Genomic DNA, 23247 nt, shown 5'->3' on the forward strand with positions numbered 1-23247 from the left:
CAATAAAGGGATTTTCTATTCTATTCTATTCTATTCTATTCTATTCTATTCTATTCTATTCTATTCTATTCTATTCTAGCCATGCCCATGAATTTGATGAGTCGTGTTCAAAGTTGCTTTTGGAATTTTGAGACACTCATGAAACTTTGATCAATGCATGAGGATTTTGAGACTTTTTTTGAAAAAAGTGTATTTAAGTTCTACTTGTAGAAAGGAGAGCAGAGACTTCATTAAAAAAAGGGTTAGTGCATGAGTTCTATGTCGTTCCTCAAGAACCCGTTTCTATGTGCAGCAATTGTTGAAAAGGTTGTCATTTTATATTGTAATCCCTGTAATTATTAGGGGATCAAATAAAAAGTTTGATGGCCTATTCCAACCATTCCAGCATACCTGTTGATTAAAAGAGGAATTCTAGGCAGCAGGGGTAGTTTAACTTTAACACACTGAGAAGTTGGTAAAGAGACATGGAAGCTAAGTAGGAGAGCAGAGGTTCAAAATGTGTGACAGCTGAACAGGAGGAAAATAAAGGAGAGGGTGCTTAAGACCACGGACACACTGATGCACATTTTCGGGTGGGGGGGTGAAATTGGTGAGGTGGGGGTGGTTCGAATGGACTGTGAGGGAAAGGTTTGAAATACCTTGCAGCTGATTCGCGCGTCTTTGCCAGAATAACAGACGCGGGGTGAGTCTTGGCACTGGGATGGGAAAAGAGAGAGAGAGAGAGAGAGAGGAGGAGAAAGTGGAAGAAAGAGGGAGAGAGGGAGGGAGAGTTTAGTGTGTTTGTGTCCCCAGGGAGGATGCACATAGCCAATGTCTGGGTTTCCATAAACATCTAAGAGCGTTTCTGCAAAGCAGCTGTCTGGATCAACGGAGCAAAGCCTGAAATATAACCTTAAATTCCAGTTTAAATGTCAGTTTAGCAGCAGATGTTCTTCTCGTAAACAGCACTGAACAGAGAAGATAGAAACGTTTCGAATCGATGATGAAAACAGTCAAGACAAACTGAACAGAGACCCTCCAGCAAAACCAAAAATGACAGTGAGTATTTAAGATTGCCTATTCAGTTAAATAGCAACCAACACGAACAGTCTTTAATTAATACTAATGCAAAATATTTAACATTTTTCATAATGTATGCATATCCATAATGTTTTGATATTTTGTCTAATGTGCATATTTTTAAATGCGAATAGAGCTGAAGCTGCATATGTTTACAAAGTGCTATTAACTGCAAAAAAAAAGGGTTTGAAGCAGATGTGCTTTATTCATCCAGGTATTCCAATGGCTCAGGTGTTTTATGCTTACTTTTTATTTAAAACATTTATTTCAAATATGCAAAAGAACATAAATAATGAATACGATAATCCCCTAATGATAATAGATAACCATGGAACATGATCAGAATGAGAAAAAGGAAAAAAAGCTGTGAATTAATACTACTGTAATTTAAACATTTGGAAGAGTGTGAGAAGAAGTGTCTGTTTCTTTAAAGCATTTAACATTTCTTTAAATGTTAAATGTATAAGCTCTATCAAGAATAGTATTAGAACCATTCAGCACCTGTTAATTGGAGACAAAGGTTACAGAAAAATAAGCATCTGATAAATTATCATAGCTAAAGTTCTCCTGGGAAATCTTCATACTGATTCTGCACTGATTCAAATAACAAAGCCATAAGTCATCCAACTAGACAGTAAAGGAAAGAAAAACGAAAAAACTAAGTATAGTATTTTTTTTTTGTCATATGGGAGATATCAAATGTATGACAAATTTGATTAGTAGACAGCTGCAGTTCTTTTTAACAGTTTGATAAGGTCTAAAATCGATTCACTCGAGAATGTGTTTCAGTTTGATTATGATTTCATTTACATACATGCATAAAATTTTGACATACTTATTTGCATAAATGCGCTTTTCTTTTTACCTCGAGATAAAAGTTCTGTTTTTCTGACCTAGTGACTCCTTTGATCACACAAAATTTCTGTTGAGCATCTCTCTCTAACTGGATGAAAATGTATGTCTGATGAACAAACCTAATTACAGGAAGGGAAATATTGAGATAAGGCCATAAGTTCTCCCTCCAACAGGTCAATAACCACAAACAAACCAGTAGATCTATTATTAGATGATTTAGATCGTAGCAGTTTTTGTGTCAGAATGGTCCAGTCAAAGTCCACACATAAATGCATGGTTCTTACATGACAAAATATGGAAATCTTAGACATTTTATTTTCCTTTACAGAGAACAAGTTATTCTTTGAGATGTTTCTTAGAAATCAGATGTGTTTACACCTTTGAGGTTCTTTGTATTATCATCTGATCTTCTAATCCATCTGCCTTTATTGCTCTGATTAATCTAAAGGAGGATTTACTGAATGATACCTGGACAATAATCATTTCAGTAGCTATATTCGCAGCAGTTTATTTCAGATTTGTCGCTTAGTTACACAACATGTAAAAGGTCACAAGTTAAAATATGCTGTTCATCTTTGATCGCCTCATCGTTTGTGTTAAGCTGGATGTCTAAGCTGTTGACACCCATCATAGTTTGCCGGTTTATGTCATGGGTGCTCTACTTCAAAGGAAATCATTGGGGACAGGACATCATAGACAAAGACTGATGAATGACGGTGCCAAATGGTCTAATTGTCCCGATCAGACATGTCAGGAATTAGTTCTATTTACTGTAAACATCAGATAGGATCAAGCCAGATTATCAGAAAGCCATAAAAAAGCAACATGTTCCAGTAATCTTTGCCAAATGCTAAAGTGGGATCCTTTTTCCAGCTATCAGTATAAGACTGCAACCAGAGAAATTAATGCAATTCTAATTTGCAATAAATTAGATACATTAGACTTATATTTTTCAGATCCTGTCATGTTGTAGGTTCAGGTGACACCCCTGAAAGTGCAGCCTTACAGTCACACTTAATATTTCTTAAGTTATCTATCATCATATGCTAGTCAGAGTGCAGATCTGCTTTCTCTTGATGCTACAGAATGAAAGCCTGATGCCCAAAGCACTGACACAAAATCTGAATTTGTGTGTCTGTTTGCACGAAACCACGTAGGCTGAGGCAGCCAAGGAACTCGACGAGCTATGCTTCCTGTCAGCGCAGTCCCTGCCCACCCTGAAGGTGTCGAACCATTTCAAGGTGCTGAAGCTCCTTGGAGAGGGATCGTATGGAAAGGTCATGTTGGCATTGCACAGGAAGAGAGGTCAGTGCACAACTTAAATATGTGGGTCACAACTTATAAAAAGTGTAAACTATAGGGTGCATCTCAAGTTCTTCTTCTCTAATCAAGACACTAAATGTGTGTGTTCGGCTTTTGCAGGAGCTCATTTAACCTTTACTGCTTCTGTCACTGTAATGAAGAGCTTTGATAAATTCTCCAGGATAGAGTTTCAGCAGCTGGAGCAAAGCTGTGAAGCAAAAGTCGGTCCAAGAGGGGATTAAAGTTGTTAACTGTGTCAGTCACGGGCAGCACTTGCAGCCCATGAAAGATGATAGGTTTTAAATAGTTCACTTCAACCCAAAACCTTTAATGTTCCTCTAATTCCCATTAGGAACTCCAATGGCTCTGAAGTTCTTTCCTCGAAAGTCCACCTTACTCACCTCTTTCCTGCGGGAATACAACCTCTCCCTCGCTTACTGCACCCATCCTTCTCTGACGAGGGCCCTCGGCATCTTCTTCTCCACACCGTCCTACTATGTCTTCGCCCAGCAACCCTGTCTGTACGGTGATCTTTACAGCGTTGTTGTGTCAGAGGTAAGTCTGAAACCTTGAATCTCTGGTTTTCATTGCTGTTGCTTTAAATGTCTCCATGAAAATACACAGAGGCAGAGTAATTGATCTCTACCGGACAATAAAACTGCTTAATGACATCTACATGGCAAAAGATGTGAAGCAGCAGCTGCCTGTAGGGGTCATAGCGATTTCTCAGCTGATCCACTTGCTCTGAGCTCTTTATTCTGCAAGTTTAAACTTGAGACAAAGTTGATAACAGCCCCCAGTACACCTATTTCTGTGTTTGTGCCTCTGCCAGTAACACAGCAGACAGCTGATAAGACCTTGTGCAGCCTGCATAAGGTGAGTTTGAAGCTCAGCAGCGATTTCCAAGAGCGTCACGGACTTTTTTAGTGACGCAGTTTGATAATCAGAAAAACCGCGCTGAAGAGCTCCAACAAAACTTGTTGTGAGAAATCAAGATTTTTTTTGTAATGTTTATTGTACTGTAATGAATTCAAGCCTAAGACCCAAAACATTTTCTATTAAAACAAAAATCCTCTTTCTGTTAAATATTTTTGATATATCTGTGTAAAGTTATAGAGTACTTCTCCTTTGTCGAGATAATCATTTCCCCTCATACATGTGTAATATTAAGATGTTGATTTAACAGCACGAATAAACAGGTACTCCTTAGGTTGACCACAGGGAAAATACGTGGTTGCATCACAAAGCACTTCGCATTTTTGGATACTATTGATTGGAGTACACAACAGTGTGTTTTCGCTTGTACCAATAGCTATACAAATTCTACCACTGAACAGGTATGGACCAAGACTCCAAAGGCCATAATCACCAATCTGATCATCTCTACTCAAAGAAAATAGGTGTGAAGCAAATGATGGTCACTCTTGATCCCAACAAAGTAAAAATGCAAATTTGATTTATACATTCTTTAAGGACAGCTATAAGTGCCATATTATATGACATTTAAAATGTATATAGTTGTCCTTATCAAATAAATCAAAATAGAAAGGAGAAGTGCTCATTAGCACTGATTTAGACAGTTTTGTAAAGAACTTTTTTGTTAAATATACACAAAAACTTGTCTATATGGAAATTCCTAGATCTTTGGTTTCTGATAATAAATATTGGGAGTACAAACAAAGCTTATATTTTATTTTTTTTTTGTACAGGGAAATTTTTCATCTTCTATAAATAAATCATATAGTTATCTATAAACCATATAGTTATATAAAATGTGAGGATTGTGGCCCCAGGCTTATTAAAGGACTGTTTCTATATGCACTGATCAGGACACTCTGTCTGGTTTAGGTCGGGGTGAATGAGAACTGCGTCCAGAGGGTGATGTCCCAGCTGAGTGGAGCTGTCACACACCTCCACTCCCTAGGTTTCGTCCATCGTGATATCAAGCCCGAGAACATCTTCCTCTGTGACAGCTCCTGTCGATGGGTCAAACTGGGTGACTTCGGCCTCACACGGGCTGTTGGCACCACGGTCCGAGGGGTATGGTACGAGTCTCCTTTCTGCACCCCCGAGGTGGAGGCTGCCAAGAAGGTAGAGAAGGAGATGGAGAGGAGGCTGCAGGAGGGGATCGAGGAGGAGATGGAGATTGAGGACATCTGGATAACAGTGCAGCCCAGTATTGACAGCTGGGCCCTTGGCGTGCTCATCTACTGCCTGCTGACTGGTTGCTTCCCCTGGGAAGAGAGCACGCACGATGACCCTGGCTACCGTAAATACAAGGAGTGGTTTGACAATGAGGCTGAAAAAGAGGACAAAGCACAATATGTTGAAGAGGAGGCTGATAGTTATCAAATCATGGAGCAAAAGCAAAGAAGCAACCCTCCTCCCTCACAATTTGAGGGCCTCAGCCCGCTAGTGATGACTCTATTAAAGGAGCTCCTACACCCCAATCCCAAACACAGAGCAAGCCCAGAGGAGATCTTGAGCTACCTGGGAGGGCCTTGGCTCATGGAGACAGCAAGAGAAGAACAGAGGAGGGAAATGGAGGCTGAGAAGGAGGCCAGGAAAGTAAGAGAAAGAGGAGGTGTGGAGGAGGAGCTGCTCAGAGAGGGAAGAGGAGAGAGATAAGCTTTATTTTCTATTTTGTAGATATTGCTGCAACTCAAATGTATAAGGTGCTGCTTTTTACATGTCTGTAAATATCCTTCAAGGTTTCACTTTCATTGTTTTATATACATATATATGTTGGTGAGTTTTAGTGTGCCATGGCGAATAAATTATGAAAAATTTGAGGTCTGAACAGTTCATTTGTCCTGCTTACTAACATTCCATGAGGTGAGCCAAAATGAATCTCTGTAATCATTCATAGTCTACTCATCATGAACAACCACATTTTGTCAGGCTCAGAACAAACGGGCCAAGTTTTTAAGGCAGTTTGACAGTTAGGTTTCACAAAATGTTTTATTTAAGACAGAATTGTAGAGAACAGCATCGGCGTCTAAAGCGGGGAATACACTGTACGGTTTTACGACGCAGCTACAGCTCACACTGTACGACAAAACCTCAGTGTCTAAAAGTTCACAGCTCACGATGTATGTTCTCACACTGTGCGACCCGACAGTCTGATGCGATCCACCTGCTCACAAAGTGCGTCTAAAAACCAAGTCAGACTCAGCTCAGCAGTGAGATTGCACTACTCAGACTCATCTATCCGGAAGCTAAACGAGTAGAAGAGAAATATAAAGCTTACTAGAGTGAAACGCGCTGCCTTGGCAATTTGTGAAATTTTGTGTGCCCAAAGAAAGCCCAAAAGAAAAGGCAACAACGTATTTGGACAAAGACATGGCTAAGCAGACGTGGCCACTACGGTCTGTCAATTTTACAGAAGGAACTCCATTTCATTCGCACCCCCACCATGCTTCTGTTTTTTCCATCTGAAAGGAAGAAGAAAAATCCGTGTTTGCGCATGCGCACTGAGCAATTTGTCCATGACGACCGACTGAATTTCAAACACGTTTGATTTCTTCCGACTTCATGATTCCTGATCAGGAGGTGGTCGTGAGTGGCTGATCGCCCATCGTTACCCCCTGTATACTACATGACACACGACGCACAATCAGGCTGAAAGTCTGTCCGATTGAAAAATTCTCTCATGACTGGAGAATTGGTCCGAAAAGGGCAAAAAATTGTACAGTGTATGCCAGCTTAAGGCAGGAACCTCTGCAAGAGGAGAACACAGGGTAGTGACGGAAGATGATAATGAATGTGTGATACATTAACCTGGTCTTAGTGTTCAGTCCATTCCCTGAGAACAAGGTTGATTCAGCCAGTCAGCTGTCAATAGGACAATGCGGGTGCCGTTCAGAGAGTCCCGGACACTGAAGTCCCAGAGGTCAGAGAACAGGCAGGAGATCAGAACCAAGCAGATGGCTGAAGGCATGATAATTCAGAGGGCGAAGCCAAAGCCGATGTCGAGAACGTGTTTAGGATTCAGAGCCAGGAGATCCGAAATTTGAAGAGGTACTGGAGGGAAATCCAGGACGGTGTTAGGAATCAGTTCAAAGTTCGGTACACAGAATCCAGTAGGAGTCTGAGGATAGGTCAGGAATATAGATAAGAACGGGGACATGTAGGCTCAGAAGTCCAGAGGCAGAATAGGCCGGGATCAGGCATCAGAAACACTCAGGTACACTAGAGAACTCTCACCAAAGGCTTGAGTAATCTGGCACACATGACTGGCCGACGTCTGGTTAAATAGAGGCTGAAGCAGGTGGATCAGATGAAGGGTATGAGAACTGGATGGAGCTAGGCAGGTGAATTAAATGAGTAATCAGGCCAGTCATCTTCGACAAGATCATGACACATTTTAGATATTTTGTTTAACTTTGCACCATAACATTATTTAAAAAAAAGAAGCCAGAAGGGAGAGATTGGCTTTTGAAGAGCTTCGAAGATCCATTGCTCAGGTAATACAATCTTTAAAGTGAACAACCTTCTCCACCAAAACTCTAAAATTTTAGGGCATCCATGCATAAGAAATATGAAAACATTAAGAATATGTTTAAAGGTTCCCTTTTCATTCATATTTCAATCTGTTTTCTCATCAGTGTGCGAGAGGGGAGGTAATTCTCGGCAGCCAGACATTTCTCGGCATAGGGTTAGGTGAAAATGGGTACGAGCAAATAGGACGGCCTTACGTGAACGCATAACCAGAATGATTGACAAAGAGGAGGACCACTTATTTTGATGATCCACCCAGAAAAAGAACATCCTCTCTATACTTTTATGTATTCACCAAACCTTCTGTTTTCTGAATGCTTTTTAAGACTTGAAACCTTTGTTTTAGTTTTTTTTACACTGGATCTTGGACTAAAACAAGCTAACAGCGAATATACTTAAAAGATGTCACATAACATGGCTATGCCCCTTTAAAAACTAAATTTAAAAATAATTTAAAACCAAATTTAAATGGGCTACTGGAGCATATGGTTCTGAATTTAAATGCATCTTAAACCTTTTTTATGCACATAGCATATTTTGTAAACATTTTAAAAATCCTGTGAATTTGACTTTTCAGCATTACTTTCTGTTCAGTTTTGAACATAAAATCCCAATAAAGTGTATGAAACTAGTTGGTTTTAGTCTGACAAAATCAGAGAGTCTGATGGTTTAGATATTTCACAAGACAAATCAGGAGCATATTTTGTAAGTAAAACTGTATGATAATTTAGACTCCTTGGATGCAAGGAAGGGCATAGGTCAAGCTGCGAAGCCTTAATTGGGATTTGAACTTGGGACCCTCTTGTCACAGGCAAATGCTTCTATGAGCCCACATAAAATTAATAAAATTGCTGTTTTTAGATATGGATTAAACATAAATAGCTAAAATCTACCAACCCCAGAGGAGCACCTCAGCAGACATTGATGCAATATTGGATTTGATAAAGCAACAGGTGCAGCTCAACAGGGGAGGCACATCTAAAATTGGAGTCAACAATATAATGTGATAGTATTACCATCCTGCTCTCCATCCAAATCTGCATGTTGCAAACATGTTTCACACTACCTGTACAAAAGAGGTGAAACACATTTCAGTTTATTCAACCTCTTGTCCTCTTGTCCTGCCTTTATTAATGACATTTTGTCATATTTAATCAAAATATGAATAAAACAAACAGGCTATTTGAAACCCAAACTTTTGACTCAGTAAAGGAATGACCTGTACTATTGCTAATCCTACATTTGTCATGCTTCAATATTGGCTTTCACTGAACATGCACATGATTTGGGCACCAAATGGAATAAGGGCTTAAACCTGCTTTAGAAGGAACAGAATGAAATTTGGCCTAATTTCCACTTTGTAATGTGAACAATATCTCCATTTCAATTTGGAGTGGATCCCTGTTGGTAGCAACTGTTAATATGCAATGTGTATGCCAGTGGTCCCTGCTAACCCCTGGTAAGGGCCACTCCAGATGGATTTATAAATAGATCTCCGGACCGTTCATTCACACTGTGTGCACATCATCACTTCTCTGACTATCTGCACATTGGAGGCCTCCAAATCCTTGAAGCTGGCTTTCTTGGCGCCAAGTGCCAAGTGCCTGCAGCAGCAGAATCCTCTAATCGCTGTTAAATCATTTAACTTCTTTTTAGTTTTAATCTCAAGTTTTCTGTATATATTCCTTTTTTTTTTGTTCCTTCTTGCTTTTCCAAGTAGATTTCTTTGGTTTCTTTCACTTTTCCCTCTGACCTACTTTATGCTCATAACCATCATCTCATTCCTTCAAGCTGTGCACCATTGTTCTTGGCACAGAATAAATATTTTGTCCAGTGAGATAACATCCTGTGATCATTTTACAACCTTGGCTTTTAAGGTATAAAAATTAACATGATAAACATCAAGTACAGCATAATACAGCATCGTTTTTTTTTTTAATATGTTTTATTCTACAGCAATCAAAATGTTGTAAGATGCATTTATAAATCACCATCTAAGTTAATATTGTAAATCAACCTTCCGCTGCATGTATGTTGCATCACGTAAACCAACACTAGGTAATTTTTAACACTCATTAAATATTTTCATAACTTCAATCATTATATGTTGACTTACAACTAGTTGAATGACACCTCTGTTATGGCCTGAGGGGGCCTTTATCATTTTGACCGGCACTAAGCAACATTGAGGAGGGTGGCAGTAACTCTGCCACATAAGACCACCATAAATGTGAAGACTGCTGTACGGCATACATCACTTCCCACTTTCCCCATTCAGACAGAAGTTAATGCAACTGAGACTGTGTCCGAAAGTCTTCGTCCACCCCTCATTCACTATAAAGCGGGGTCTATATAGTGAAATCAGTTACCTAGCCTTTTGGACAGATAATAACTACTTTCCGCTCCTAGTTGGTCACATGACTCCAGCTGCCTACATGGTGCCTGCACCATCTTTTTTATTTTTTCACCGCCACAACAAATCTCATGATGCTTTGCGAGGAGAGCTCTGGCAAAGCATACTGAGATATATCTAGCTCACTATCTAGACACTGTATATTTGTGCAAATCGTGCAGGGTTGACATTCATGCAATGCGGCAGCTTCCTGCTGAGATCTTTAAACGTCTTTACTGTGAAAGTATCTAATATAATATTATATTTATCTGTTTAAAGGCTCTAAACTCGCCAGCACATCAGTCGCTGAAGAGTCGGGTGAGATAGGAGGGGGAAGGTGGCAGCGGTGCAGGAATATGGTACAAAACCAAAGTTAAACGTTTTTTATTTTCAACAACATCATATTACATTGTTTTCACCACAATTCGATTCATTACCTCATCGATATCCATCTTTCAAACAGCCACTGGAGACTGTAATGGAGTTCAAATCCTGGTCCTCATGGGACTTTGCTGCCTTTTTAAGATGTTTTTTTGTTGATGTTTATTTCTCTTTGGTTTTCTTAGTCTATTTAGTTGATTTTGTCCTAACTTTTTCAGGTCATTATTTTTATATTGCTGGATTTGGCTTCTTCTGTTTTCCTGGTTTATCCCAGTTTAATAATTTCTCCCCCAAACAGAGCCTTCTGCTAATTCATTCTATGCATCCGTGGTTCCTCATATGTTCTGCAGCAGGCACCTGTTTTCCTTATTACTTAAGCCTGCAGGTTGTTGTCAATCCTCATCTGATCTTCAGTTTATCCTCATATTTCCCCATCCGTTGTTATATTTTACCAGCCTCAGACTTTTAACAAATATTCAATGTGCTGATCATGAGCTTTTATCTGCAGTTTTAACTGAAACACCAGAATGTGACAAGTTTGCAATGATGTTCTATAACAGCCCTGATTTAAACCTCTCAACAAGATTCCTCCTAACCTTTTTGGTTTGATTTTTTTTTTTTTTGCTGGTTTCATGATCATGTTTATTCACACTTGTTCTGTCAAATCTCATCAACGGACAACTAACTTTGTACAAAGGTAAAATTGTGCATAGATCAAATGTGTTTAATAATAACTGAAGGCAAGTAAATAAACTGTTTTATTTATTTTTTTTAAAGATAATCAATTTATTAATGGGGGTTGAATACAAACGATTCATAACTTTTTAAAGTTTCCTTGGTAAAAGATTCTGAAAATTGTGTGTCATTGTTGTTTGTGTTCAAACCCCCACACTCCTGTTGGTCTATCTCATAACTTAATAAAACAAATTTACATTTAAGTATGTAACATGACAAAGTTGAGGGATACACCTTCCTTATTAATGGCCTCTGTAATGGACGCCTTGTTTTGTGGGAAAACAGAGACAGAAAGTGGCTCGTGTGACGCTCAGCCGTGGAGTAAAAGGAGGAGCATGGCCTGACAAGTGGAAACACATGCTGCAGACATCAGAGACTGCAGAGAGCCAGCGCTAAGATGCTGATCGAGGTGCAAATCTGCTGGACTCCAGAAAGGACAGCGAGTCGCAGGAATGATGAGAAACAAGGACAGCTCGGCACGTGGACTTCTGGAGCTCACATTGAAATCCCATGTTGGGGAAACGTGGCTCGGTTTACATTCAGATGTGCTTTCAAGTCTGTAAATATGTTGGACACACTATCCTAACTGGACATCCAAGACACTTGCATTTACATTTGTAATGTCAGCAAGACTCTTGCCACTAGTGTTAGGAACACTTTAGAAAAAAAAAGTTCACATATCTTAGAGTCAACTCTTGAGCTTTAAATGCAACATGTAATTCATAATAGTTTGGATGATATAAATGACAGTCCTATGTGAAATTTAGAAGTTCAACACAGTAGTAGGCTATGGAAGATACAAATAAAACTAGATTGAAAATGATGCTGAAGGGAACAGATGTTTCGGCAGAAATCTAATAACATAATCCTTCTTGAGAATGACACTGCAACACAGATACTGATACTGGAGTCAGATTGATGGCTCATCAACGCAGCAAAACAAGATTTTAGCAGATGTATGAAACTAAACTCTGAAAGCAGGCAACACCAGAGCCATCAAGAGTTATTTGTTCCATACTTTATAGGTCCCCAATCTGTCACAACACAAAACTAGAGAAACAGACAGCTGAAAAATGCTAATTACTGGTTAAAAGTAGAGGTGATTAGTTCTCAGGTTAATTTATAGTTCTGTGTAACTCAGCACTACGTTAAACTGAACTGGATGTAAGGACTGTGGAAGAGAAGAGGAGGAAGTGAGGAGTGTCAGGGCGAATATGAGGCAGGCTAAGATGTATGCAGAGCTGGCATGCAACCTGAAATACCATCCAACTAATAAACAAGTGGGGGAAATTATCACCTTTTTACAGTCTGGCATGTTTGTTTTATCTATCGTAGCTATACTACCTGCCTCATTTGCTGTTTTATTTCTTTAGCTCATCTCAGTTCCTTTTATTTCTCACGCAGAAGCACCGTGAGCAGACCGGCATGTTTAAGCCATCTACTCCTCCTGGCACCTCTCTTTTGCTTAGTTTGCCCTGATCCGTCAAGCTGTCATCGGCCTCACCCATTCGACCTTGTTAGAGCCCCCCAACAGGCGCTCTCCCCACAGTCAGCGTGGCCCCAATATGTCAAGGGGGAATGATGAGTGTGTCCCTCTTAAGCCAACCAGCTAGAGAACAGGAGCCAGTGACAGCGATTTTGTCCCAGGCTTTAGGGGTATGTGTGGCAATATTTATATTGGTGGAGTCCTCTGAAGCCAGTCAGATCAGGTTTCCCTCCATTGCACCTGTAATTGTCCCAGTGAAAAGCAGTGTTTCCAAATGAGAGGACCCTGAGACAAAAGGTCATAAACTGTGGTCTTTAACTTTCATCACTTCATGAATCGTCACCTGAAAAGCTTGTTTCAACATATAATTGATAGAACATAGTCATTTATTCACAATGTTTGAAAAGAGGCCTTTCTCAGATGAGTTTTACAACTCTTCATAGAATTGCAGCAATAAGTTTCATTTGCAGTTTGCTTTGAAAAGAAAACCTCAAACACATACCGGTATATGTTCTAGTCAATAGGAAGAAAATTAACACGCAAAACCTCATGAGTGGTTAAAAAAGTAACATGGCACATCTCTCCACACCATTCCATGTGGAGATTTATGGAGGCGGATAGAACGTGCTGTGTAGATGCCTTTTTTCAGCATGGATGGGGGAAGCTAAGATGATGCCCTATCCTGGAAAAAACCTTCAAGAAAATATGGGGAACATGGAGGTTGTAAAAAAATGTGAGACCGAGGTGAAGGTTTACTTTCCTGGAGGAGAATGAAACATTCTTCCTGAGCTACATGACATGGTTTAGATCAAAACATATTTGTGTGTTAAAATTATTATCTTTGGACTTGATAGTTGACCTTTAAAGATGCAATTTATACAGTCTTACTGAGCCTGATCCTTTTTGAAAAGAAAAATCTACAAAAAATTGTTGATTCAGTGAAACAGGAGACTTTTTTAGTATAATCTCCTTTCATTTTACAATTCTGAACTATTTTGTTCATGAACATCTGATAAAATCCTCATGAAATACAATGCTATGTGACAATATGTGAACATTTTTAAGTGGTAGTAAAAATTTCTCTAAGCGCTGAGATTAAAATTGAAATGTCTGTACCACTATCAGTGCTCTGAGGTTTCCTTTTATTTGTACACTCACGATGAGGACATTCCAGAAGGCATGAGCTGGTGACAGAGAAACTTATCGCGGCTTATGATGGATCAGAAACAGTCTTGAAATGAACTATATCACAGTATCATTTCCGCCGGAGTGTTTTAGTAAGCAACATGCCGATCCTTCAACAGAAATGAATGAGGGTGTTTAAAATTATTCCACTGAGACTAAAATAATAGTAATAAAAAAGGTCTTTGCTGCTTAAAGTTCTTGAGCAAACTCCTGTATAAACACAAAAATGCACCCCACAGAGAAGAAGGGAAAATATTGTTTCTCTAACAATTGCATGTGTTCTTGAACTATGGTGCACTCAACAAGGTTTCCCAATCATTTCAATAAGCTGATTGAAAGCTTGGTGGCACAGTTGGAAACAAAAGGTTTTAGTTATAAGTTAAATGTTTGCAGGATTTTAATGAAATGTTTCTTTCAAATTTTTTCCTTTTATCTTTTACATGTTTATAACTCAGGCAAACTTGATTTATTTTAATTTTTTTTCCATTTTGTACAGAGATGCATGGATTTAAGTGAAAAACGTGACCTCGCCATTTGATCTTCACACGAGCTTCACAAATTGTTTTAGATGTTAAAAAAATCTAAATTGTAATTAAATTTATTCAAGTGACACTAATAGATTGAAGCCAATAAATAATAATATTAATGTCTTACTCGGATACATATTATGCAGATGCTCAGTTTGCACTGATAAAGAGTCCTCCTGCCTGATGCTTAGAGGGGCTTACGCTGACGGCAGGCTGACCCATTTTTTGATTAATTCAGCTTGTGTTCTAACCACATTGTGGCCCTGATATGCTGTGGATAAAGAGTTATATCCACAGAGGTTCAGATGATCATTGGAAATATCGAAATAAATTACAGATTGTGACAAGATTCAGATATTTTTACCAGTACAAACAAGATTGAAAATAGAGTCACAGAAACTTCTGAATATGTAAACTTTCCAAACACACCTTAAATTAGCTTAATGTGTTAACTAGCACATTGGTGTTTTAGTAGTTAAAAATAAAAAAAGAATTTATGGAAAAACTTTGGTGATGCAAAAAACAGATCTTTCTGTCTTAAAGAGCTGCTAATTTTTGCGAAAGCCTGTTTTATCTTTCCTTTTCCTTTACAGCTTAGCAAAATGAAACAGACAAGTGCTGAAAGTAAAAATCTGATATCTGTGTGCATTGCTCCACCTGCTGTTCGTGCAAAGTACCACAAACTTAGACCAGATGCTCTGCCAAGTATTTGGGATTTATCTTTCTCTGAATATTTTTTCTTTCATTCATTTTTAAACAAAGCATTGTTCATTATCTGACACATATTTCTTTTACCGCATACCTTTAAAAACAAATTCAGCCCCTGGTGTACTGTAACTGAAGAGGTGCACACAATATGTAATTTACAAAAGAATCAATTGGGTTTACAGAATGGTGAGTAGTTAATGAAAAAGATCCACATATGGCTGGATATACAATACTGGATGGTGCCAAGGATAAGGTTTAAGCTTTTGGTGACAGAACCTTTCAACTTTTATTCTGCAGCAGAATAATGAGCTCAAGAATCATAATAATAAAAAAAAAAAAAAAAAAAAAAAAAAAAAATCTCCAGCTAAGAATCATAGGAAAATATGTCTGTTGTAGATCTGAGCATTTATTTCTCCTCAAACAGTTTCAGTCCTTTTACAGTGAGCAAGAACTAAGACATTTCTCAAAGTTTGCAAACACAAAGTAATATAGACCTTTACTTCCAGAGATGTCTTGTGTTGTGATGAAGCTAGATTTCAGGTTTTGCCATAATATATATATTGTTACAGCCTGAGATCAACAAAACCAGCTAAAAACATGCATGTGGTAGCATTGAGTTATCAGAAGGAATGAATGGTCTTTGTCTTTATTCTTTTTGTACCTTTTCTGATGTATTTCTTTTAGATCTCTGTTGATCTTTTCTTATGTTTAGAGGTAATTCCTCTGTTAATTAATCTCAGATTCCATGCCTTCATTCCACCTCAGCTGTTCCACACGCTGTAAAATACTAAAAGCACATCCACAGCATCTAAAACAATTTCTAGTTAAACCTTGTTCTCCCAAAAACTGAGAAATTGAATGCTTCATTTAGATTGGACTCTTTAAATCTGAAAAGTCCATGTTTAATTTACCTTAAAAAAAATCTGCATTTCGAGTTTTTGCAGTTTTGCTAATTATAATTGGCCTAAAGCAGAAGGCATAAAAAAAAAGGCTCAATATGTCATATAATATATTTTTGAGGGATGTGAGAAAGTTGCTGGAACCATATAAAGATTAAAAAACTCAAAGCTTTAAGTTATAATGAGACTGTGGTGCAAAAAATATGAAAACTTGATTCTTTTGATGTGAAGGAGTAGGAGGAGAAAGTGAAGAGGAGGAGGGTGAAGGAGATGGAAGGAGGGGAGAGTGGAGAAGACAAAAGATCCATAAAAACAGAAAGCAGTTGTGGAGGACAGCAAAAGTTGTGAGTATGAGTTAACTATTTTTCCACAAAAATATCTTTCACATTATGCAGGAAAAACACACTCAGCAGCATCATCAGATTACCGAAAACATTGACTGGAAGAGTTATCCATCTGTTTTTTTTAGGAGCAAAACAGTATTAGGAGAAGGCTTGTCTTGTACCCTTTTTCGCAGACATTTAAGCTGTGCTATGTATGATCAATTGCAATGCTCAAAAATGCAAAGATGAAAAATAGGGTTCTACAACAGCCAAAATGCTGCAGAGAAATGAGTTTAAAAAATGTCCTGCTGAGATTGGCGCGTAACGACAGTAAAGTTGGGAAGCAGTGACATGTTTTCTGAAAAGAAAGGAAGCTGGGAAAGAATGTGAGACTGTAGAAGAGGAGGGGTGGTGGGGCGCTCAAACAGGGCACACAAAAGAAAAAAAATATCACATTCTTCTGAGAAGACTCACAACTTGGACTCAAAAGTTCCTCTGACACATTGCACATGGAATGATGCTAGACGAGAGAGGAGGGAGGGAGGAAAGCAGATCGAGGAGTCAAGCAAAGAAGGAAAAATACATTTAAAGAGGTGAGGTGTTTTCTTTAGCTGCTCCACTGCTACTTTATCAGGCTGTTTACAAGCCTCCAATAAATACCAGATTAAATAAATGTAGGAAAATGACATCAGGCACTTTTACAGCTATGATAACTTCCAAAAACATGGCTCTCTGCAGCACATCTGTGTTTTTTGCCAAAGGAAAGCCTTCAAGGAAAACATTACCGTGGCTCAGAATGTGGGGAGCATTCACACAAGACTGGAATTGGAGGAAACATAAACATCATAGTGAGGATATTGAGTAGTTCCACCATGTGAAATCATCCTGACACTTTTCCTCTTCCTCCAGCTTGTAAAGCTCACCTCTCACAAGTTTAAGGAATGGGCAGCTTCCCAGTGGTCCTGCTCCTCTGCGTTTTCCACGGTAAATTCTGCCAAAACGAACACACTAATCATCCTGTTTAATAACGGCTGAGTCGACGCGTGTTTGTTTTCGCATCCTGTGAAACATTTCCCTCCTTTGGTTTCTGTTCCACAGCACTTACAGCTGTAGTCCAAGCCCAGCAGACCGGTAACGACCTTTTCCTCATAAGTCACACTCTTGATCCAGACAAGTAAAATCTCTCAGCTGTAGGATGTTTTCAATGTCTAAACCTGTTTTCTTTCCTTGTTTTCAGAACCACTTGAGAGTACCGCATTACCATCTAGTAAGTGATTGAAGGTTGGGCCTCTGATCTCTTCTTTAGGGAAGCTTAAACCTGATGTTTTAAAAATAAGTATTTTTGAGCCAAAATCAAACCTATTACTTATCAAAAAGACGGTTTGAAAGCCAGTTTACCATCAAATTGACACATTTGATTTAAAAAAATCTCTTCAGTGGCATCTAGTCATATTTTCATCATCACCTAGACTGTAGAGATAAAAGTTCTCAGGATCAAACCAAACCTCAGTGGTTTGAAACTAACAACATACTGATTCATAGACTGAACAAGGTGTTTAAGGCGCTCTGGTTCTGCAAATAGAACTGGATCAACAATAATCTAAGCCTGGTCACCTGATTAAAAGGCCCAGACTCTAGTGCTAACTCTCTCTTCCTTGTCACTGATAAATTTACCCATAGCTAAATGCACATGCTATGAAATAAACTATTGAAAGTGCCTTGTACAGAGGTAAATGTGATATGAAGAAATTTGGCATCTGTGTACATAAAAATGGTGTGTGAAGCTCCTCAGGGCTTTATTCTTGGGACGCTTGCATTAAATATCAACATTATAACACGTCAATATAGTTTATACTTTGAAATATTACATCTCTTCCCATATACTTAGATTTATTTTATTTATTTGTCATTTTGTATACACAAGTGTAAACAAAAAGACATTTTTTTTAAACAGCAGCCTTTATAACAGTAATAAATACATAAAAAAATAGTAATAAAAACATATGACTGTATATTTACAGTTCTTACATTAATTTACTGTATCATAATTTATGATTCTAATTTATGATACTATGTCCCCACCATGAACCAAATCTCGTACATACACCATGACCTTATATGAAAAAGCGATGGGTCAGAACTTTGTTAAGCTTTTTGTAACTGGCCACAAAAATGCATGATAAGAGGTCAACCATCACATTTAGTGAAATTAACTACTAATAGGGCTTCCAGAAACCAAATTGATCCTATGGACTCAGACATAAACATCCACAGTCTCTTATAAGGTATATTTAAAAAGTAAGCCAGCATTAAGGGTTTATTGTACAGAAAAAATTAAGGCTTATATAGAGTACAGTGCAAAAGTATTCTGCCTCCTTAAAAATTTCAACCTTCAGACATAAAGATATAAAATTGCTCATTTTTGTGAAGAATCAACAAGTGAGACACAATCGTGAAGTGGGACGAAATATAATTGGATATTTTAAACTTAAAAAAGAAAAAAGAAATCTGAAGAAGGGCAGCATGCAAAATGAATCGGCCCCTTTAGCTTTAGTGCAGAAATTTAGGTGGGATCTGATAAATAGAATCCACCTATGTGTTAATGCACCTGCTCTGTGATAGTCTCATATGTCTGTTAAAAGCACAGAGAGCATCATGAAGAACAAGGAACACAGCAGGCAGGTGTGGAGAAGTTTAAAAGTCAGATTTGGATACGAAAAGATTTTCCAAACTTTAAACATCCCAAGGAGCACTGTGCAAGCCATAATATTGAAATGGAGGGCATATCAGACTGCTGCAAATCTGCAAAGACCTGGACATCATTCCAAACTTTCAGCTCAAACCAGGATAAGAATGATCAGAGATGCAGCAAAGAGGTCCATTGCAGAGATCTACAGCTGAGGTGGGAGACTCTGTTCATAGGAAAAAAATCAGTGGTATATTGCACAAATCTGGCCTTTATGGAAGAAAAACATTTCTTATGTAGATATCCATTAAAAAGTCTTGTTTAAAGTGTGTCAAAAGCCATCTGGGAGACACAGCAAACATGTGGAAGGAGGTGCTCTGGTCAGATGAAACCCAAATCAAACTTTTTGGCAACTGTGCAAATGTTTGGTTAAAAGCAATACATCTCATCACCCTGAAAACACCATGCCTGCTGTCAAACACGGTGGTGGCAGCATCATGGTTTGGGCCTGCTTTTCTTCAGCAGGGACAGGGAAGATGGTTAAAACTGATGGGAGGATGGATGAGGCCAAATGCAGGAAAATTCTGGAAGGAAACCTGTTGGAGTCTGCAAAAGAGGGCAGAGATTTATCTTCTAACAAGACAATGATCCAAAACAAAGTAAAATCTACAATGGAATGGTTCAGAAATAAACATTTCCAGTTATTAGAATGGCCTAGTCAAAGTCCAGACCTAAATCCATTCGAGAATCTGTGGAAAGAACTGAAACTCTCCATCCAACCTCACTGAGCTCTAGCTGTTTTGCAAGGAAAAATAGGCAAAAATGTCCGTCTCTCGATGTGCAAAACAGATGCAGACACAGCCAAAGCGACTTGCAGCCGTAATCACAGCACAAGGTTGCGCAACAAAGTATTAACTCAAGGGGTCTGAATCATTTTGCAGAACACATTTCTCAGTTTTTGTCTGAAATTTCCAGTAAATGCTTTAGATAATTTTAAAAGTTAATTTTTAGAACCATAATTGAAATTTTTTTTAATCGCTTCTTCATAAAAAAAGAATTCAGCGTTGTTTTTGCTCTCAGTTAATTAATGTATGCACACGTCTGCTATTTACCAATGATCAATTAGCATTATGTGTTTTTTTTTCTTAATATAATGCTTGTTTCTATTGTTTTCATGAACTTCTCTAATCCCATGTTTCTTCATTTTCTTAGAAAATACATTGGTTATTTTAAATATAATAAAATCCTAGCCCACACTGCCTTGCCTTTAGACATGTTGTTGTCCTTTTTAGTCTGATTTTATTTATTTTCGCACAGATTGCAGGGAGGAGATGTATCCTTGCACCAGGATGTACTCAGTACACAGACCCATCAAGACATGTCTTGGCAGACTTTGTCTCTACAGGTGATCTAAAATTCCCCTTTTGGCAACAGTTTCATTTCAAGAAGTTCTCAAAGTTGCTTTAGTCCTCACTAATATCTTTATATATGGGTTCCAGGCACCCAGATGTTCATGCTATCTTATAAAGCAGTCTCAATTGATATTTCTCAGCCTTCTAAAGGTACATCAAGGTGTTATTCTCAGCCTGTAGGTGCATTTCTCTCTTTTTTTCCCTTGTTGTATATAAATCTGACATTTGAAGTGTTCATTAGATAAAATGTTTCTAGTCTGAGTCTGGATAAAGCTACAAAAGGCCTTTCACCAAAATAGATTCCTGTTTGATTCAAGAAAAAAACTAAATATAACAGTTTGACACATTCAACTTTTTTCTGTATCAATGAGCTTGGTAGACTCAGCTTCTGTGTTGGTGCTTTGTTTTTGACTGACCTTTGGAAATAAAAGTGGAAAGGCAGCCAAAACTGAAATAAAATGTTATATGCCCTTGTTTAAAGTATGGAGAGCCCTTTATTAAGACACTTAGAGATTATAAGAAGGCATAGCAGTGTGGAAGATAAACTTAAAGATATTGTGGTCTAAAAGTTTTCTATTGTACTGAAATAATGTTTTGGCTTTTTATGAATTTATAGGAACATTAGCTTGACATATTTACATTTAATTTATGGGCACACTGTTTGCAGGAAACTGAAAAAAACATATTTTTCCTGAGAGCATTTCCTTTGGTTCTGTATCAGTCTCAGGGGTGACCCAGTTTACCATTATAACTGCAACTAGATGTTTCCTCTAACTACTGCACTCTTTAACACGTCAAAAAACAACAGTTAGATGTGATTTAAGTTTTGATTCACAGTGCATTCTCCTACAGTGTAGAGCAGTTGTAATGAAAATGGAAATTGGAGTTAAACTCAGGCAGGCTGTGGTGTTTAAATGACGCCTCATTAGAGCTGAAGAGCCTTTACTGTGCCAAAAAAATATCTCCCATACCATTATACTATCACCAGCAAGCTGATTATACCTTTTCCAGTTTTACCATAAGAATGTTGAAGAGACAAACAGCATGGATCGTCCCCTCAGTTTCATATTCTTAGCTGACATGAGTCTCACATGGTCTGGTCTTCTGCTGTCAATAAGCTTCCTGCTTTGATATGTTTCACATTCAGAGACAGTTTTCTCCTCAGCTTGGTTTCAGTAAGCGGCTATTTGCACATCTGTTGTATCATAATCATCAGGAACCAGTCCATCCATTCCACTCTGACACTAGTAGGATGTATATGTCAATACAATACAACTGACACCAAGTTGATTTTTGTGAAAATCCCAGTAGATCCGCAGTTTCTAAAGTACTGCATACAGCCTCTCTGCCACCAACTACCACATTTAAAGTCACTTAAATATTTACCATTTCTAGATTCCTAAATGCATTTATCTCCTGATTTGTGTAAACAAGCGTTTGAACAGGTGTACTTAATGAAGTGGCTAGTGAGTGTTTCTTAAAATGTTAGATCACAGGGCAACGTTTAGCTTTGCTCTGACGATTTTATTCATTGTAAAACTATATTGGAAATTATGCATACAATTTCCAGATACTGTCAAAGCTGTCAGACACTTTTCAAACTAAACACTGTGTTTATGTTTCATTATGATGCTGAGATAGCCTTCCACGCATATATGTGATCAACAATGAGATCTGCATGAGGACAGTGTGCCAGGAGGAGGAATATCTGAAAGGTAAGACAATCTTCTTTTAAAGTATTTTTAATTTAACATTCTAACAAGTAAAAAGCAAGAAAAAGGAAGAATATTAGAGAAGAAACAAAAAACAGTGAATAACTTTTGACAACCTGTTAGGGAATTAAGCCTAAATTCTTAAATAGATTATTTTCCAGACCTGGAAAACACTAAAAACAAATTCTGCAACTTTTAAAGACTCTAGAAATAAAAAAAAAAATGACTTTAAGTGTATGAACCCTTAATTTGAGAAGGTAAATTAGACGATTTGCCAATGGAATTAGTTTTTTTACTCTTAAAATAGGATAATTAGGTAATATGGACTTGAAATAAGACAATGCAGCTGTTTTTTCTTATTTTAAATGTAAATTGTCTTGTTCCATTGGCAAAGTGTCTCAGTTACTTCCTCAATTTAAGAAAAAATTGCACTTATTAAAGAAAAACAAAAGACTGATTTAGATTTCCACTTCCATGTATTATTTGACATAACAGTATCCAGTATATAAAACCCTGTCTGTTTGTTTTTTAACAGCTGAACTGTGCAGAGAGTTGTCTGGGTGGCCCAGACGTATTGCAAGGTCTTCTTCTGGAAAGCGCTGCCGCAGTCGTCGAAACAACCCCAAAACCTGGGCAAACAAGGCCTGATGGAGCCCATATAGGTGACTTTCTGTCGGCGAGGATTATGCATCCAGGGAGGGTCACAAAACTATAAATGCAGTGCTCAGTGGCTGGGATCCTTTTTTTTTTTCTTCCCCGTCTCTCTTTCCTGTCTCTCGTACAGTCATGAGTGCTCAATCGTGTATGAATCATTTACTCATGTATGAACCTTTTCATTTTCTGTGAATGCTAGAGATGCTTTTAATGAGTCTTTTGGGGTTTCTGTAGTTTATATTCCTTTGAAGGTACTGTAGTAATGGGCCTGCAACTGCTTGAGTCATTTTATGTTAGATAAAACTAAGTAAAACTTGTGACTGTAAAGGTACTTACTGACAATCCAGTCATATGAACAAAAGTTTAAGCAATAAATCACACACTTAAAAAAAAAACACTTGGATTTGTTCATTTAAGAAAAGAATGCTGTG

At 38.0% G+C, this 23247-nt stretch overlaps 2 protein-coding genes across 2 annotated transcripts; both read left to right on the forward strand.

Annotated features, from left to right (window-relative positions):
- The first annotated feature begins 783 nt into the window (after positions 1–783).
- Positions 784–5999, forward strand: LOC107082181 (serine/threonine-protein kinase SBK2-like). The gene is made up of 4 exons (XM_015370720.1): positions 784–1038; positions 3072–3219; positions 3569–3771; positions 5065–5999. The coding sequence occupies exons 1-4, from the start codon at positions 1033–1035 to the stop codon at positions 5842–5844; spliced, it is 1137 nt and encodes a 378-aa protein (XP_015226206.1). The 5' UTR covers positions 784–1032; the 3' UTR covers positions 5845–5999.
- Positions 6000–16291: 10292 nt separating this feature from the next.
- Positions 16292–23199, forward strand: LOC107082259 (microfibrillar-associated protein 2-like). The gene is made up of 7 exons (XM_015370844.1): positions 16292–16373; positions 17262–17336; positions 17451–17483; positions 17590–17619; positions 20356–20443; positions 22092–22165; positions 22698–23199. Exons 2-7 carry the CDS (start codon positions 17294–17296, stop codon positions 22808–22810), a joined length of 381 nt encoding a protein of 126 aa, XP_015226330.1. The 5' UTR covers positions 16292–16373; positions 17262–17293; the 3' UTR covers positions 22811–23199.
- The last annotated feature ends 48 nt before the right edge of the window (positions 23200–23247 follow it).

Source organism: Cyprinodon variegatus, unplaced genomic scaffold, assembly GCF_000732505.1.
Source record: "Cyprinodon variegatus isolate N-32 unplaced genomic scaffold, C_variegatus-1.0 Scaffold48, whole genome shotgun sequence".
In the NCBI taxonomy this organism is placed as follows: Eukaryota; Metazoa; Chordata; class Actinopteri; order Cyprinodontiformes; family Cyprinodontidae; genus Cyprinodon; species Cyprinodon variegatus.